The following is a 20,120-nucleotide window of genomic DNA, read 5'->3' on the forward strand; positions in this document are numbered from 1 at the left end:
GTTCTTGTGCACATGGCATTGTCAGTACTGTCAAACAGATATTTCAGAGTCTGATTTTTGTTCTGTTGTGCTGACAGAAGAGTAGAGTCAGGTTTCCCATCTGAGTCCCCAATAACAGAAAATCAGAGACACACAGACATATGGGCTGAATCCAGCAGACCTGTCCTCATATTACTGAGCAGTGTTTCCGTAGTATGGGATTCCTGTAGTATGTGAATGTGTGAGTGGGTTTGAGAAATGTCCTGACTCACCCCATACAGATACGTTTACCAGGAATTTATTTTCAGATTGAGAATCCTCTTACCCCATCTGCCCAGCACTCATGGGACACAGAAAGCCCTAGACTTGCTCAGATCTGTGACAGATCTAGAAGAACTCTAGGGAACTATCTAAGCCACCACTTCTTCTAAGAACCTGAACCAGTCCCGCCCTTCTGCAGCTGTCCTGACAAGTCTTGTTAACAGGCACCTCACTTCTTACCTTATTGCTGGAGAGCCTGCCAAGCCAGAAAAATGCCACTTCTGGAAGTAGTCATCTTCTCAACCCTCTGGGCTTGTGAGCTGTCCCCCAGGCACTTCAGTCTACAGAAGAGACTCAGGAAATTCTTTCTTGTTGCCTTTTTCCATATCATTTGCTCATGTGAATTTCTCTTCGTTGTTTGCAGTTGGCCTTGGGCGGATAAAGATGGAACACCTGAAATATCATTTTCTAGATCAAGAGATGAGCGTGCCCACGTATCATGAAAGGTTTCCCTTAGGACATTAACAAAGGAGCCATTCACTGGTACTGACAGATACCAGATAAGGGATAAAATATCTAAAATTTTCTCAACAAAGCTTCCTTACGGTCACTTAAGTGGGAAGAACCATAAGCTTCCATGTCAACCTTGACAATAAATATCTTAAGGAAACAACATGAGGCTGTGAACTACTGTGGCTGCTGGATTTGTATCCACAGCCTTAGAGTTGCCCATAGAAGCTGCACAAGAACTATCTTCAGGTCTGGCCCACCCACATTCTACTCAATATGGGCAACCACAGAGGCTACACAGCTGGGTGCTCAGCCTGAGACTCTCCCTCTGCAGTATTTCTTGAGTTTTGCAGGGAGACATTGCAGATCCTGTTCGCACAGTGGGCCCCATGGGTTATCAGCAATTATGGTACAAAGTAAAGCAGTGTGACCAGTTCCCACTAAATTAGACTGTCTGGGACCTCTGAAAATACAGAAGGAATGGTTCAAAGGAATATCCATTTGTCTGTTAATGCACTGTAGAGAGGGATTTCTAGTGCCTGAATAGTGCAAAGAAAGAGAGAAAAGGGATATACAGATTACATAATTATTCCTTATTACTACTTTATAATTTTATTCATGGATATTACATTTTTTTCAGAAGTAGAATGATCTGTCAAACATAAAAATTCCATGCATTGATTACCATTCTGTGGCCAGACTGAAGGAATCTACAGATTGCTTTATCCCTACATAAATGGCAGCTATGTGGGTAATGGAGAAACCAAGGTGTGTAAATCCTGTATGCATCACTCTCACTCCACATTCAGGGTCAATACTAGGAACAAAAAAACCATTACTGATTGAAACAGGCCCTGGAGGACATCAGGTGGCTGCAACATGGTGGTTATGCTTCTAAGACATTGTTCTCAGGATTCTGTAAAGAAAACTAAAAATGTCTATATGATTCAGTTGATTAAAAGAAGAATAACGTATGCTCTCTTTATCTGTAAAGACAAGTTTGCAAAGTCCTTTCACAAATTAACAAATTAAAAATCATGATTGAGAATAAAATCCTATAATTAGTACCTGATGGTCACCAGGTTTCAAAATAGATGGACACACAAGTAATGGGTGAAATTACAAAACCTCCTCAAAAAAAAAACAAAAAAAACAAAACCTCCTCCCTCACCTCCTTAGAGTTCACTTTCAGATGTTGAAAAGCTTGAAACTTTGACAACCTGGGTATCTGAACACATAATCACCATGCCTGCAGTTCATTTCTGGTGCCTGATATCATGACAACAGCTTCATTCTATTTCTCATTCTAAGAATCAGGTGGTGCCTTCTACACTGTTTGTCCTTCTCGATTGACTTACTTCACTCAGCATAATACCCTCCAGTTCCATCCACATCGAAGCAAATGGTGGGTATTTGTCGTTTCTAATGGCTGAGGAATATTCCACTGTATATATAAACCACATCTTTTATCCATGCATCTTTCGATGGACACCAAGGTTCCTTCCACAGTTTGGCTATTGTGGACGTTGTTGCTATAAACATCGGGGTGCAGGTGTCCTGGCGTTTCACTGCATCTGTATCTTTGGGGTAAATCCCCAACAGTGCAATTGCTGGGTCGTAGGGCAGGTCTATTTTTAACTCTTTGAGGAACCCCCACACAGTTTTCCAGAGTGGCTGCACCAGTTCACATTCCCACCAACAGTGTAAGAGGGTTCCCTTTTCTCTGCATCCTCTCCAACATTTGTGGTTTCCTGCCTTGTTAATTTTCCCCATTCTCACTGGTGTGAGGTGGGATCTCATTGTGGTTTTGATTTGTATTTCCCTGATGGCCACTGATGCGGAGCATTTCCTCATGTGCTTGTTGGCCATGTCTATGTCTTCGTCTGTGAGATTTCTGTTCATGTCTTTTGCCCATTTCATGATTGGATTGTTTGTTTCTTTGGTGTTGAGTTTAATAAGTTCTTTATAGATCTTGGAAACTAGCCCTTTATCTGATAGGTCATTTGCAAATATCTTCTCCCATTCTGTAGGTTGTCTTTGAGTTTTGTTGACTGTATCTTTTGCTTTGCAAAAGCTTCTTATCTTGATGAAGTCCCAATAGTTCATTTTTGCTTTTGTTTCTTTTGCCTTCGTGAATGTATCTTACAAGAAGTTACTGTGGCCAAGTTCAAAAAGGGTGTTGCCTGTGTTCTCCTCTAGGATTTTGATGGAATCTTGTCTCACATTTAGATCTTTCATCCATTTTGAGTTTATCTTTGTGTATGGTGAAAGAGAGTGGTCTAGTTTCATTCTTCTGCATGTGAATGTCCAATTTTCCCAGCACCATTTATTGAAGAGACTGTCTTTTTCCCAGTGGATAGTCTTTCCTCCTTTGTCGAATATTAGTTGACCATAAAGTTCAGGGTCCACTTCTGGATTCTCTATTCTGTTCCATTGATCTGTGTTTGTTATTGTGCCAGTACCACACTGTCTTGATGAGCACAGCTTTGTAGTACAACCTGAAATCTGGCATTGTGATGCCCCCAGCTATGGTTTTCTTTTTTAAAATTCCCCTGGCTATTCGGGGTCTTTTCTGATTCCACACAAATCTTAAAATAATTTGTTCTAACTCTCTGAAGAAAGTGCATGGTATTTTGATAGGGATTGCATTAAACATGTAAATTGCCCTGGGTAGCATTGACATTTTCACAATATTAATTCTGCCAATCCATGAGCATGGAATATTTTTCCATCTCTTTGTTTCTTCCTCAATTTCTTTCAGAAGTGTTCTATAGTTTTTAGGGTATAGATCCTTTACCTTTTTGGTTAGGTTTATTCCTAGGTATCTTATGCTTTTAGGTACAAGCATTATATGGTCTCATTCATTTGGGGAATATAAAAAAATAGTGAAAGGGAATAAAGGGGAAAGGAGAAAAAAATGAGTGGGAAATATCAGAAAGGGATACAGAGCATGAAAGACTCCTAACTCTGGGAAATGAACTAGGGGTGGTGGAAGGGAAGGTGGGCGGGGGGTGGGGGTGACTGGGTGACGGGCCCTGAGGTGGGCACTTGATGGGATGAGCACTGGGTGTTATGCTATATGTTGACAAATTGAACACCAATAAAAAATAAATTTATAACAACAAAAAAAGAATTGTGTGGTGCTATCAAATGTAAGGGTTCCATGAAAACAGAATGAATCCATGCCACAATAGTTTCAGGACCTTCCCAGGGGCAAATGCAGGTTCTTGTGTCCTATACCCTGTCCATCATGATTCCTAAGTAGAGTGGGTCCCCGCAGGTGGAACCTGAGGGCCTGGGTCTCAATAGGGCCTCACCAATACTCTAAGACATCTAAGACACAAAATTAAGGAGACCCTAATGAAATATGGGGTCAGAGAATAATGAATCCTCTAAGAAATTAATGAATGAAAAGAGGGATTAAAGTTCTCACAGATTCTGTGCTAAATATATTACACAAGTTATTTTATTTAATCCTCCAAAGAGCAATGTAGAATGGATTGAATTGGCCACAGGGGAGATGGGGCCACCCTGACTTGTCAACACACGACAACCATGAAACACTACAAGGGTGAATTGGTCGGAAAGGACAAACTTACCTATGTGGCTTAGATGTGACAAGATATTATGTAGCCATTAAAAACCTTGTTTTGGAAGAATGATACAGAATGTTTACAAGTTAAGTGAGGGTTCGAGAAAATTCCCTCAGATTTGTTCCATGATTGGCATTTCTAAGATGCGAATATTAAACTCTGAGGGGCCCAGAACATGGTTCCCCAAGAGAGGACGTGATCAAGATGGAAATCCAACAGTGGAGTCAGTATTTCCAGCTCTTCGACAGCCAAGAATTTTTAGTTTTTACATTTAATAATGAAATTATTTATATAACAATGTAAATATAACTGTATATATGACACTTAAATGGTAATCTATTTGTATTTTCCCTTCTAAAAATATTAGTACTCTTTAACTCCCAGAAGTAAAGAAAAACCAAAAAGCTACAATCAACCATAATGGCAATAGTAGTTATCATAGAACAGGGGGTCTGCAAGATTTGCCCATGCCAGGCAAGCCCCAGTTCTGTAAATAAAGTTTTATTGAAACACAACCTTGACCATGCTTACAAATTTTCTGAATGTGCTTTTCACAACAGAGACAGTGTTGGGTAGTTTCATCAGAGACCCACAAAGCCAAAAATGTTGATCATTTGGCCCTCTAAAGAACACGTTTGTGACTTAGTGCCCTAGAATGATCTACTTTGAGTTACATTTATTTTTAGTTTATGTTTCCCTATTTTGCAGTATGTTGTCAATGACCCTTTGTTACATATCCATCCTCCCCATACTAAACGTCTTACTCTAGATAAGTTGCTGAATATATCTTTGATTCATTTTCCTCATTTGAAAATGGAAAATATAAATTTATTTACCTGAAAGAACTGTTGAGAGGAGAAACTTAAATAATACATAAAAATTCTTACAAGTGTTTGGAGCATGTATTCTGCTTTCTAAAAGCTTTATATTTGCTTACATGGGTTATTATGGCATTTTTGAACCTAATATGACAAAATGTGAAACAAAACTCATGATATTTTCTTTTTTATTTTAAATAATGGAAACAAATGAAAACAGACAACTTATCCTTTCACACAATTCTAATAGAACACCTGCTGCTGTTCCTGGATTGCAGCCATGTCTATTCATTTCCTAACTACGTAGGACTGTTTTTGTCTTTTTTGTTGTTGTTGTTGTTTTGTTTTTTTTGTTGTTGTTGTTTTTGTTTTTGTTTTGCTACTATGTATGATGACAGATGTGAAGATTCCCCTCTGTTGGGGACCTTAGGACCAAAAGCCTAAATAAAATATTTGTTATCTAACCTTGTAGAAAAGAGTTGACAATATTTCCAGTGCAAAAAGAATAAAGGAATGAGTTTGGATTTACAACTAAAATTCAAGATATAATAAGTGAAAATATTGAGAAAATTTACTCCATGAACATGAAAATAAAATTTGCATGGCAAAAAGCAGTATAAGATAAGGACACATCACAAACCATAAGGAAATATTTACAGCCTGTATAAAATGTAATGGTGAACTATGCCTAATAGTAAAATGCATTTTAAAAATGGAAGTAGACCGTTTAGCATATCCTAAGAAAAATGGAAAGAAAACAATAAAATTCAGTTCATGACAAGAAATATATACATAGGTCTTAAACTTATAAAAAGTTGATGAACTTCACTTGGTATGACATAAAGTTCAATTAAATCTGAGATACCATATCTCACTTGCCATAAGCCGGGTAAGAATATAAGTTTCACAATACTCTCTGTTGTCAATGCTATGAAAGTAAACAGGCACTCATACATATCTGGTTAGGATGCAAAATATACCATTTTGTGGGGCAATTGGGAAATACCTAACAGAAGTTAATATGCATTTACTTTTCAAGCTAGCCAAAACACTTTCAGAAATTTGCTCTGAAGGCAGAATTTTAACACTATGAAAATATATATGCGCAAGGTATTCATTGGGTAACTACAAAATGTAAAATTACATAAGTGCATCCAAATATAGGAGATTGGTTGAATAAATGATGGATCGCATGTGCTTAGAGATGGAGAGAGCTGGAAATGGCACTGCTGCCATTTTACAATAATATCCAACATAGCAGGAATTAAATATTAAACTTTGTTTGAGTCCATCATAGAATTGACATTGCAGGTTATGTGATTATACAAAAACTAGAGGCAGACAAGCAGTTGTAGTGAGGAACAGGAGGTGAGCATTTACTCATCTTGCACAGATCCTGTCAAACACATTCACCTGGTCATAGATTAAAGTTGAATTTGTTAATGAAATAATAAGAGCTCAGTAGACTAGTGGGAGAGGGTGAACCCCTAGGAACCATATAAAGAGTGTTTCCCAGTAGTTTTAAGCATCTTCTCTTGAATCCTCACAAAATTATTGCAAGTACTATCAGGGACAATCCAGAGAGAGCTTCCCCCTTGATGCTGCAGAGGGGAACAACAAATATGGCTAAACTCCACCCAGCTGAATCTATCCCATCACCACTGCAGGAAAAAGAGACTTCATATCAGGGAGGGCACTAGTGGAATCCCACTGCAGTTGAGGGAAGGCAAAGGAGGCGACCACTGGAGCTGTGCCTCACACATCTATGCTAAGTCCGAAAATAACAAGATTTCCAGTGCATTTGGATGGGCATCAAACCACTGCCTGAAGTAGTTGGGTACCTCCTGCAGCTGGGAGAGGAGACAAAGATTGAAAATATTGCACTTCTTTGGGATCCCTGGGTGGCTCAGTGGTTTAGCGCCTGCCTTAGGCCTGGACGTGATCCTGGAGTCCTAGGATCGAGTCCCAAGTCAGGCTCCCTGCATGGAGCCTGCTTCTCCCTCTGCCTGTGTCTCTTCCTCTCTCTCTCTCTCTCTCTCTCTCTCTGTGTGTGTGTGTGTCTCATGAATAAATAAATAAAATCTTAAAAAAAAAGAAAATATTCCACTTCTGGAAAACAGGCAGGATACTTGTGAAGGCCACATCCTTAAGAGTCAATTCCAATTCCACTGTATCAGCTTAAAATTGAGATTAAGAGAAATATCAGAGGATGTTTCCTTCCCTGGCCTTTCACTACCATGCTGGCAAACCTTGAATAAAAGTAATAGCGGAATAGATCAGAGAGAGTCCCAAGAGGCAGACTTCCTCTAGGGAGCAGAAGAAGACTCTAAAACAAAATAAAATAAAATAAAATAAAATAAAATAAAATAAAATAAAATAAAATAAAATAAAATAAAATAAAATAAAATAAAACAACAAAATAAAATAAAACAAAATAAATAAAAGAGACAAAGTGGAACTGGAAGATTTTTGAATGTCTGAACTTTGACAACAGCAAATTTGAACCCTGATAACATTGCAACAATGAATTTCTAGTCCAGTCTTACTCCTCACTACTTAATCCAAGCCCAAATGATCCAACGTCACTTTATCTTCTATCCTTACCTCTAGGCTGGCTTTGGAAGTGTGAATTTTCTCTAACTCTTCACCAATGAAAGCTTCCTGGGAAGGAATTTATACCAGTGTGAGCAATGGGGTGCTGACTTTCAGCAAATGAATGAATGTTGGAAGCTACAAAGCCTTTGGAGTGATATAAACCTAGGTTTGAATATCTGCTCAGCCACTTCACTGACACCACCATCCAGGAAAGTCACTAAATCTTGCTCATATGGTTTCTGGGGACTGAAGGAGTTTCCATACAGGACAGTTCTAGCACAGGGTCAACACTTTCCCATTACAACTAACCTGCCTTACTGAACCACCTCAGCTAACACAGGAACTCAGGGATTCTTGGGAAGTCACATCTTACTTTGTCCTCTAAATAACAGTAAGATTTGCTGTATTTACAAACCTAAGAATTGTGAATAGGAAAAGAGTCCGGGATAATAAAATAAAAGATTGTTTTCCTCCAAGAGTGTTCTTCATTCACAAGAGAGCATAGTAATGTCAGAGCATCTAAATCAAAAAGTACAGGAATTGTTAACATCCCCCCAAATTTGTGAACTTTCTTCAAACTACTGATCTATAAAATGTATCTTATTTCTGCATAAAGTTGTGGGATTATTATCTCATTATATACTGTAATAAGTCTTTTCTTCCAATTTTCATGATAGCCTTAACTCCCTACACTCTTGCCAACTACAGTGAAAAATCTATATCTGAAAGAGAAAAATACCTTAAGGATACACCTATCCTTGGTGTGCTTGTTGGTTGCTTTTTAAGATTTTTAAAATTTTTTTCCTGAGAGACACACATAGACAGGCAGAGACATAGGGAGAGGGAGAAGCAGGTTCCCTGTGGGGGTCCCAATGCGGGACTGGATCCTGGGAACCCAGCATCATGCCATGAACTGAAGGCTGATGCTCAACCACTAGGCCACCCAGGTGTCCCAGGATAGGTATGTTTGAAACAAAACCTAAAGGAAAAATGTGAAGGTGTTGCCCTCCAAAGGGAGATAACCTGGAATGATTATAACATGGATGTTTGGGTGAGGCTTTTTAGGAATCTGGTAATTTTTTACACTGAAAACATAATAAAAATAACAATGAACAATCTTTCCTTGCTTCCTTTTTTTAAAAGATTTTATTTATATATTCATGAGAGACAGAAAGGGACGGAGACACAGGCAGAGGGAGAAGAAGGGTCCCTGTGGGGAGCCTGAAGTTGGACTCGGTCTCAGGACCCTGGGATCCTGACCTGAGCAAAAGGCAGATGCTCAACCTCTGAGCCACCCAGGTTACCCTCTTTTCTTGTTTCTAAAGCAAACTTCCTCCCCTGCTTTGCCTCTGAAGAACAAGGCCTGCCACTGCCTCCCCAGTCCTCATTCATGCCCCCTCTTGGAGAAAATTCTGACCAGTCAGGGGCAATGCCAAATCCATGGATGTACAATTGTTTTTCACTTGAGTTTCTTGGTTGACTATACTCATTTCTTGTCTGTTCACTGTTTTTATGCCGACTGTCAACTTGTTCAAGCATCTCTGATTTCTCTCCTTTGGCTTTCAAATAAAGATAGCAAGCTGAGATTCTCTAAGGATCAAGTCTCCTTCACCAGAACAGCAGACAGAAGCTTGCAGATAGGTTGCAGGCTCTCGAGGGTTTCCCTGGAGATGGTCATTGTGCAGCAGTATCGATAAAAAATGGGAGAGCCTTTGAAATAAATCCTGGATGGCTCATCCAAGATTACAAGCAATACTAGCCCAATTCCTGCTTGAACAAGGAATAAGAAAGACAACGGAGTCTTGTAAGTGATGATCCTCAATGTCATCAAGTTTGATGAATCCACCTGCTACGGAGGCTGCTGGGATCTCACAAGGTCATGCATGAAATCAGAAGGGACCTGTAAGAATACCTTCTCCATTACTAACCCCGAACTCTTTTCTCACTTGAGAAACCACGGCAGAGCCTTTCCTGCTCTCAATTACAGAATCATTAGCTGTTGCATCGGGAAGGGCCTTTGGACATACATAGCCCATGCCCACTCCGCAAATGGGGATGTAGGGAGCCAGGGATCCAAATGCCTTGTCCAAAGCTGGATATCCACAGAGGCAGGGCTCTACATTTCCAAAGTTCATGGAATAGCTTCCAAGAAGCTTCTGTTGAAACAAATCAGAGAACTGGGTTTGTTTTCTAATTTCGGTTTTAATGAGGAATCTATTTTTCTACAAGAGTTAGAATTTCTTTTCATTCCAGGAAAATATTTTCATCAAGGAATTATTTTCTCATTTTTATGCTTTGCCTGGTATATATTAGGGTTTCCAAATGGTTAAAGTGGCATACTGAAAAATGGAGATGGAGACCATTATTCACATTTCTGCAGTATGTTTCTGTTGGCATGATCATTTTTTCAGTTACTAATGTATATCCTCTTTCTGAAATGCAATCCCACATTGCTGACATAACAGGCCTGGCGTTTGTGAGAACAAAAGGGCTTTTCCTTTGATGCATTTCTGAGCAATTTCACACACTTGAACACCTGGAAATCAAAATATCTTAAGTCTCTGAACACTTTCTTGGTAATTTAGAAAAGTCGTTGTTTGATCACTCCGTCCCTATCACTTCTTTTTCTTCCTTTCCTTTCTTTGCTTCCTTTTCTTATTTTCATATTTTTCTCCTTCCTTTTCTTTCTTCTCTTTCTCCTCCTTTTCCTCCCCCTCTTTATCTCTCTCTCTTTCTTTTTATTTGCTCCCATTGTCCCCATTTTCTATCAACACTTTTCTGTGTTTACTGCCCCCATCAAAACAGACACTTGGTTCAATTAATCTGAGGAAGACTTATATAATATCAGCTGTCATGAACCTTACTTTCAATGACCTCAAAGGATCAAATTGCCAGTGCAAGGTTTCTACCTTCTGGTCCTCCCATGAAGCTCCGGAGAACGTTGATGTTTTTGTAGACACTCTAACCAGTGTGCTAACCTCTAACCGGGCTGGATCAAGATATTTACAGAAGGTACTAGGCTTATAGTAACTCCTCCTTGTAAGTAACTTTGTTCTTTTTTGATCCTGTAAATGAAGAATTGATAGATGTGTTTTAAAAAAACAATGTAGGATCTTCTCAGCATATGGACAACAATTTTGCAGGTAATGGCCACTTTGTATGGTGATAAAAACACTTGAGCATAAAGTTTTTTTACTTCCCTGCTGCAAGAAGATTGAAATTCTGCTTTTAGGAAATATACACACAACAGTACAGATGCAGACTTGAATTTAAGATCTTTCTAGGACTGTGTCTGTGAACTATTTGTGTAAGTCTTGGTTCAAGGTGGTTTTCTTTTAGATGGTCTTTTCAGTGAGAAACACTTTGATGAACTAGCTCTAGTATTAATAGTGCTCTTCTCTTGGCAAATTGTACTCCTTTTTCTTGTTACCTGCAAAACAGGTATGACTGCTTTAGATCTCATCTTTAAGAGCAGTGCAAAAATTTAGCTCTTACACTGAATGACTATGGAGCAGTGGATGACTATAGAACATAAATCAACATATTTTTATGACTCTAGCTTCTTAGTAGGTCAGCTGAGAGTAATCACAATTTGTGCTATTGTGAATATTGTGATATTGCCTTGAGATGGACCAGTTTAATGGAATTTGTGAGCTCAGTGAACCATTTCAGACCCAGAATCCATGAAGAGAGTCTGTCTACATGGTTTACATCCTCATTTGTTCATTTATTGTTTCATTAAACAGTTATTGAAGACAGTTTCTATGCTGGACACTAGAAGGACATGGTTGCACAACATGTAGTCCCAACACTCATAAGCTTGTAGTCTAGTGGGTATGTATTCTAGATTGTGGCCTGATTGAGCCATGTTTTTTGGCCAGTGGCTGACAGAGACACAGAATGTGGGATTCATGAGCTCTTTTGCTTTCTTAATTTATATAGTAAATACATATTTCTTATAAAATCTTTATATATGTTTAGTGAAAAATTTGATAAAGACGCCCCAAACCATTTGATTAAAGACAATAATACCTTAGCTAACATTTACTGAGAATCAAATACCTCTGTTTCTGTACATTATTTCAATCCTTAAGAATGTTGTAGAGGATTTTCTTATTCCAATTTCACTGATGGAGAAATAGAGGCTTAGAGAGTTCAACTATTTGCCTAAATTCACATGACTAGTTACTATGGCAAAGTTTGGGACTCAATAGATATTTGTTCCAAAGGGCATGGTTTATACCACTAAATGCTATTAGAAACAGTCAGCCATAACTTTATTCTAAATCTACACTCTTTTGTAGTCTGACCTTCTAAATAGACTATGTAGTTGAATGTTTAACTAGTAATAGCTCATAATTTGTTTTACTCCTCATGCAGAAAACAATGATTCTGCTTCTAATCACAGCACCAAAATTGCCTCTCCTCCCTCCCAAGACATTAAGTAAGTCATGTTGAATATGTATTTATTAAATTCTAACAATATGATACTTAAGGTATTTCTAAAAAAAAAAAAAAAAAGGACTATCAAAGTTGGCAGAAGAACGGGAGGAGTTATGCAGGACTAGCTGTGTAACTCAGAGCAGCCTTCCCACTCATGCTGGACAACTGCAGAAAGACCAAAACAAATAGGATCGTTTGATGAGCAGCACAGGATTTTAAATCAATGCCCTGGAACTTGTGAGGGTAATTTCAAGTTCAAAGGAACAGTCTTTCAGAAGATATAAGTTAAGAGATCATCATTAATATTTCACATTCCCTAACAACACATTCGACCTCCTATCAGTGAGGACTAAATTCTGGAAAGAACTTACCTTATAATCAAACCAGATATCCAACCTTCAATGTGTAGAAATAAAAAATTCCTATAAAATATTGAAATTTCATATAGTAAATATTAAAATATATTGCTTCTATTTTTGTCCTTCTGTTAAAATCATAGAAGTAGTAAGTGTAAATTACACTCTAGGAAAAGAACTGATATGATACATGAAAACCTTTTAAGAAAAAAGATTCAGATGTTTCAGGAAATGATGAGAATCGGTAAAATCAGACTGTCCAATACCTGTGAGTGAGATGGTAAAGACAGACCCAAACTGCCCAAGCAGAGAGGGATCGGTTCATCCATTCTTCACTACATTCCTATCTAATGTGATTTTGCTTGAAATTCATCTTTATTTAATGCTAGCTGGCCTATTTATATATATTTATATAAATATTGAAAAATATGGGCAAATTTTATAAGGGGCAGAAAGGAATATTTCTGTAAAAGCTTTTCAGACAGTGCTACTGGTCTGGCTGGTACAACAAATGGGTTGGTCCTGGCACAATTCTCAGGGTTACAGGTAAAATTTTTAAAAAATTCTTCAGTACGAAGTAGGGAGGGGAGGCAGACTAGGTGCTGGTACTGGCTCTGAATTCTAGGATTTGGTCCCAGTTTGGTCATCAGTAGCAGTGAGATGCTGGGAGAGGTGGTCGACTCTGTCCCAGTCCTGGGGGTAGTTGATGACTAAGCTAGCTTGGAGGGTATTAACAGGGAGCTAAGTAGCTAGAGCAATGGTGGTCCCCCAAGGGGTCCATTAGCAATATCTGCTTTGAAAGATTTTTATGAAAATTTGTGTGTCTTATTTATTTGATTCCAAAAATAACCAGTGGAGAAAAATAAGACAAAATTGATGAACTTGCAATTTTGTCTATAGGGGATTCGTATAAGGTATCGACATATTTAACTGCACAAACATCTCTGAGAGTGTCATAAGCTGGGTTTGTTTTTTCCAAATTCAGTCTAGTAAATTTGCTCATCTTCATTAGCCTTAGGGATGAAATTTTGCCAGGATGAGGGACAATATTTCACTGGGCTGTTGCTACCTTATAGAATCTATTCCAATAAACATTTTCAAAGTCTTTTCACAAGGTTGGTGAAACCCTGGAAAAGTAGAAGAAATAATATATTTTTATGCCTTTAGTGGTTGTGATCATAGGTCCACATGAATTCATAATTGAAAAGCAACTTTCTGGTCTCCTTTTTTCCAACTGACTGCAATATAAATTCTAACAATCTAATTAAAAATTTGACAGATGTAACTCACAAGATTGAAAAAAATACTTTTAAGGAGAGGGTGGTTCAGAGAAAAATGTGGACTACGGACTTTTGGGTCTATTGCTTTCTCTATAAATATCCTTCAGCAAATAAATTTTGATTCACTGGTAATTGCTTTCTTAAAAATATGAAACTAATACATGCTTCTTAGGGAAAAATTGGAAAAAAGAAAAAAACAAAGTATTGAAATTTGTAATGACACTTATTTTTTTCATTGGAGTTCAATTTGCCAACGTATTGTATAACACCCAGGGCTCATCCTGTCAAGTGCCTCCCTCAGTGCCCGTCATCCAGTCACCCCATCCCCCAGCCCATCTCCCCTTCCACTACCCCTTGTTTGTTTCCCAGAGTTAGGAATCTCTCATGTTCTGTAATCACACTTATTCTGTTAACATTTGCTATATTTCCATCCATTCATTCTGTCAATGCAATAACCATTTCAAGTGCATGTTGTGGAGATCAATGAAATAAAATATGGAAATAGCTACTGCATAGGTTGGGACATGGTCATTCATTAAAAAAAGTCAGTTCTACAAGTTCTAATTATCACTCGGTGGAATTCTTTTTAAATCGGGAGTACAGAAAAATATATTAATTATGATCTCGTCTAAAGGTCACTCTAGAACAATTGATCAGTTTTTGAAAAATAATTTCAATTTCTAAGACTCATTGTTACATATTTCTAAAAATGAGTAGAACGTAATAAGTATTACTACATATATCCTTAGCATCAACATAAGTTGATCCCTCCCTTTTCAGTGGAGACGTCTGAATGTAAACAACGGAGAATTTTTATATTGAATATATAAAATTACAGTAATATACATATCAGGTCAAATATTCACCTTCTTAAAAAAGATTTTAATTTTTGTTTATTTGAGGAATTTGAGAGAGTGAGCTCATGCATGAACTGGGGGGAGGAGCAGAGGGAGAAGCGGACTCCACTGAGCATGAAGCCCAAGGCACTGGGATCCATCTCAGGACCCTGGGATCATGAGCTGAGCCAAAGGCAGATGCTTAACCAAATGAGCCACCTAGATACCCTTCAAATACTCGCGTTTGGTATTTTATATCTTCATTGGAATATAGGAACAAATTAGAAATTATTTTTTTACAAATATCACTCAAGAAATACTTTTTTTGCCCTCTTATTTCAATAAAAATTTTATTCAGACTTCTCACATGTATCTAAAATGTATACGTTAGGCCATCTGGGTGGCTCAGTGGCTGAGCATCTTCCTGCAGCTCAGGTCATGATCCCAGGGTCCTGGAATCGAGTCCCACATCAGGCTCCCCACAGAGAGCCTGCTTCTCCTTCTGCCTGTGTCTCTGCCTCTCTGTTTACATCTCTCATGAATTAATAAGTAAAATTAAAAAAAAATAAAATGTGTACGTTAGAGCAAATTTCTGAATCATCTTAAGCTCTGAGTGTCTGTTTGGTGACACCCTTATGATGATGTCACTAGATGTTTTACGGAAAAAATAGTTATCCACTTACAAAATAAGTCATTCTGTCATTCTATATATTTACAATATCAGCATAAAGTATAGAGACTTTAGTCCCAAGTAATATTTACCATCCTTATTAAAAGTCTTTATTGTCTTTTTACCAGTATTACCCCCATAATTAGCTTCAAATGAGTGTATTTCAGGTTGATATCTTATCCAAGAGTCATGGTTGCAAAATAGAGTATTAGAAGGGCTTCTTTAGAAATGAGAAATTGCTCAAACTAAAACAGAAGGCAACCTCTGTTTTATGAGGCATAAACAAAAGCTTCATCTTATGCTCTGACATTTCGCATGTTTGATCCTGAATGTTTTCTGTTTACATAGCAGAGTGTGATTTGCAAATATCTTCTACCACTTTTCATGTCACCTTCAAGGTAGACCTCACTGAACTATCAAGCTTTGGGACAGAAAAAGAAACAAGCTCTAATGCACAACCTATTTCTCGTCTATTTATGCCTCTGATTTCCAAAATCTACTTGAGAAGACCTAAAATAAAATACACAAGTACAGTTAGGCCTGGAGATACAAATGGAAGACCAAAAGCACTAAGGAAAGTAGAAGAAAAAAAGGCCCATGTATCTGGCTAGAAACATAGAAACATAGGGTAGAATGTTCAAAGATAGGAGAAAAACATAGTGCAGTACAACCTTTTAGTAACTGCTAAAATGAAGCACACCAAGTTTTCAAATATGTTTTGTTTTTCCCACCATAAAATGAGATAAAGACTTCAAAGCATGAGTCCTTTAGGAGGACTGTGAAGTGATACAGTGGGCATTGCCTTCCACATCCAATTTGTAAAATGGATGAAAAGGTCTTTAAATAAATGCATTTCATTCTATTATTGCAACATTGCTATGGGCATCATGACATTTAATGTCACTTATAGATGGTGACCTTCAGCAGACCTGGTCAGGCAGGTAACAGCCTAATGATCTAATGTGACAATAGGGAAATTTGGAGGACCAGGCAACCAGCCATTGATCTTGTTATTCCATCATGAAGGAAAACTGTAGAAGTTTGAAGCCAAACTTTGGACATGATCTGGACGGAAGTCAGTTTGAGGTAGAAATTACTGTTGAGAGCTTGGAATGCTCATAGATTGTGATGTTGGTGGGAAAAATATGACATTAGCTTTGGACAAGACAGGTGAAGCAGTTCCATGAACTGACCCCATGTTACTAGGCCTTACTAGGTTTCCTTTGGTTTTCTGAACACTGAAAAGTCATTGGATAAAATAAGACAAGTGATTCGCTATTAATTGGTGTGTGAAAGACATATTTTCAATGAGGATCAAATGAAGGAATGAATCTCGATGCTCGATTGACATAGGTCCAATTGCTATCCCCAATACTTTATTCCTATTAGTAAAGGAAGTTCTGATCCCATCTGCAAGAAACTCTGACAATAACTTTTGACATATAATTTTATTCAGCATTTGAAATGAAAGAAAATTGAGGGGTACTACGACAAATTCAGCAGGCTTGTAGGGCAGGTTCAAATTTAAGGAGGGATGCTTAGGCTCAAAATACAGTGTCTTCTCACTCAGGCTACAACTTCAAATGAAATTCCAATATAAAAAGTACTTTTAGTGAACATTTCCTAAAGCAGAACAAAAATCTGACCAGTGCATTACTTGTTTAGGGTTCTAAGAACATTTTTGAAAATAATCAGTAAATTTTTTTAAAGAGAAGTTTTGGAAATATTGACATTTTGTTTCTAAATTTAAGGCATTGTAAATAATTTGGAGGTGAAGCAATACACTTTGCCTTACACAAAATCCTGCAGTGGTTCAGATGCAAGAATGAGATGTTCTATAAAATCAGAAGTCAAGGTGAAGAATTCCAGTACTCAGAAGAGGGTATGAGATCCATATTTGTAACTAAAAGATCAACTCGATAGATTCCCATTCAAACGAGTGACTGTATATTGTTTCAAAATATTCCACGTTATGGTCGGGACTCTTTCACTTAATAGCTATGACTTTGGGCAAGTTACATACTAGAACCTCTTTTCCTGTGGAAACTAAGTATGTCATAAACCACTGTGGATGAAGGGCCATGACACACTAATTCTACAGCAATATTTCCTTCCTTTTACTATGTGCTGGGTGGTTCCAAACCACAAAATGTTTGTGTTTCTCTCATTATGTTTTTATTGTTATTCCATTTTTTTCCCAGATAAAAGTGCCAATGAAGACACTTCCCCCAAGCCCACAGTTTTTCTTCCTTCAATTTCTGAGATAAAAATCCATGAGGCTGGAACATATCTTTGTCTTCTTGAGGATTTTTTTCCTGAAATTATCAAGGTAGATTGGAAAGAAAAGAATGACGAAACAGTTCTGCAATCCCAGCAGGGAAACACTATGAAGACTAAGGACACATACATGAAATTCAGCTGGCTGACCGTGACTGGACTGCCCAAGGATAAAGAATACAAATGTATTGTCAACCACGAGAGTGATAGAGGAGGGATTAATCAAGAGATTCTTTTTCCTTCGATAAATGAAGGTATGTACATACAAATAGGAATATAACCTCCCAGGACCCTTTGTTTCAAAGAGAAAACCCTATTTTTTCTGTCAAGTATTAATGAAAACAAGCAATTAGAAATTTTTATCTAATGTTGTTGCCTTTCATGGTGCATATATATTCTGCTCTTTCCCCATAGATTTCAAATAGTATGGGCTTTGAGGGCACCTGGGAGACTCAGTAAGTTGAACATCTGACACTTCATTCAGCTCAGGTCATGATCTCAGGGTCATGAGATGGATCCCTGTATCGGGATTCCCCACTTAGCACAGAGTTATTTGAAATTCCCTCTCTGCCCCTTCCCACATATGCTCTTGCTCTTTCTCTCTCTCTTTCTCTCAAAACAAATAAATATATCTTTTAAAAAAAACAGTATGGGTTTTTGAACCTACAGAGAAAGAGAAAAGGACAAATTTACTTAGCCTTTGTCACCTCAGTTTTAGCATCCAAAATATTAATTTCACAGTGATGATTTTTAAAGATTTTATTTATTTATTCATAGAGACAGAGAGAGAGAGAGAGACAGAGACAGAGACACAGGCAGAGGGAGAAGCAGGCTCCATGTAGGGAGCTTGATGTGGGACTCGATCCCAGATCTCCAGGATCATGCCCTGGACTGAAGGCTAAACCCCTGAGCCACCCAGGCTGCCCCACAGTGATGTTTTTTACCATCATTTCTTGATTTAATGAAACAGTACATGTGAAAGCCCTTAGCAACCTCTCACATAGGAAACACACAAGGGAGTCCACTTTTGATACCTTTACTTGATCAGGAAATAAAAACAATTATACATATTTCAAGAACGCTCTATGTAGCAGTCAAAATACTTTTTACTTCAATCTTGCTCTACTCAAAGTATCACCCATAAACAATGAGTTATAGGAGACAAAATGCTATTGATCTCATGGAGCCGAATCACAACTCAACCAGAAATAATAATTTGACTACTGAGGTTTTAGTATGGTCTTGAATTTTTCAGATTCAAATTAAAATATCAGCATAGGTGATATTAGGTGAAATTTAGTAAGTAAACACTGAATGAAGCAAAGGTATATTAACATTCTCCATCCAACACAATGAATGTATTTATTACCATTGGTAATACTGCTAAGCAAACTTTTATTGCAATTCTAGTGTGAGCCAGACTGGAAGGGATGCAGGATGAACTACTGTCCCAAGGAGGATCACTGCAGTCAAGTGAATATACTTTTCCTAATCAACCAGGGTCACTTGTGATTCAAGCATTTGTCCAAAATGCCTCATTGGGGCAGACACTGGTCATATTTAGATAGGGAGGGCAGATGGCCTCAATGTGCCCTGGCCCCGCTCTGATCCACTAACTGACTAGACTCAAAAGTCAAGTCCTGGCATTGACATCACAGACCAAGGCCCCAAAGGGACCATAAGTAGGAAGCACTTTAGTTTTTCCTTGTGGTTGATAAGCACTTCTTAAGCAGTGGAGAAGGAGCACGTAATAAGATGTTTGAAGAGCTTTGCTATATACAAGTCTAAATTACTGAAGTAAGTCTTTCTGTTCTCGGAGCATTGGAAAAAAAAAACCCACAGACCCAAATGGCAAAACTTAGCTTATGGCCCCAAGGCAATAAATCTAGACTTACTACCTAAACCAAATGCCATTCAACCCCCCCCCCCCATAAGAGTAATCTTTAATCAGTCAATATGGGAATTTACTGGTCAGCCCTGGGAAGTTTCCTGATTGACCCATTCCCTTCCCCTTGGGAGGGTGACTTTGCCCAAAACAATGAATTCTTTGCTAAATATTCCCTTCCCACCTCCTGCCTATTCTTAAAAACCTTTCCTCTCCTATAGTTTTTGGAGTTCCCTCTGCTTGCTAAATGGAATGCTGTGTGATTCATAAATTGGTTGATTAACAGAGAATTTAGACTGTAAACATTTACTTGGTTGATTTTTGTTAACAGATTTGGTGGCAAGGATGGAATCTGATGTTGACTCCGAAGGGCATTCAGAGGCAAAGCAAAACACAGAGGTGGTAACTGTGAGCCCTCTAAGTTCACGATCTTTCCCACCTGGTGCAAGCACTGTGGGTGAGTTCTCCCTGGTTCCAAGCTCTAATTCACTTTGTGTTCTGACTCCTAATCTAATTGGCTTTGCTTGACAGGCAGGTCAGCTTGGGCTGGCAGAATGTTATGCCTGTGTTCAGTTACTAGGGTGTCTGCTCTGGGCCTCACTGAGCTGGATATTTGC

General features: G+C 38.1%; 1 gene segment (V, D, J or C); it reads left to right on the forward strand.

The window, feature by feature from the left end:
- LOC129494330 (T cell receptor gamma constant 2-like) overlaps positions 1 to 20,120 on the forward strand; it is a 42,626-nt gene that overhangs the window by 13,688 nt on the left and 8,818 nt on the right. Inside the window, 3 exon segments of the C gene segment in view lie at positions 13,042 to 13,101; positions 17,543 to 17,872; positions 19,835 to 19,960. Coding sequence covers positions 13,042 to 13,101; positions 17,543 to 17,872; positions 19,835 to 19,960 — 516 coding nt within the window.

The sequence above is a fragment of the Nyctereutes procyonoides genome, unplaced genomic scaffold, assembly GCF_905146905.1.
Source record: "Nyctereutes procyonoides isolate TBG_1078 unplaced genomic scaffold, NYPRO_anot_genome, whole genome shotgun sequence".
Lineage (NCBI taxonomy): Eukaryota > Metazoa > Chordata > Mammalia > Carnivora > Canidae > Nyctereutes > Nyctereutes procyonoides.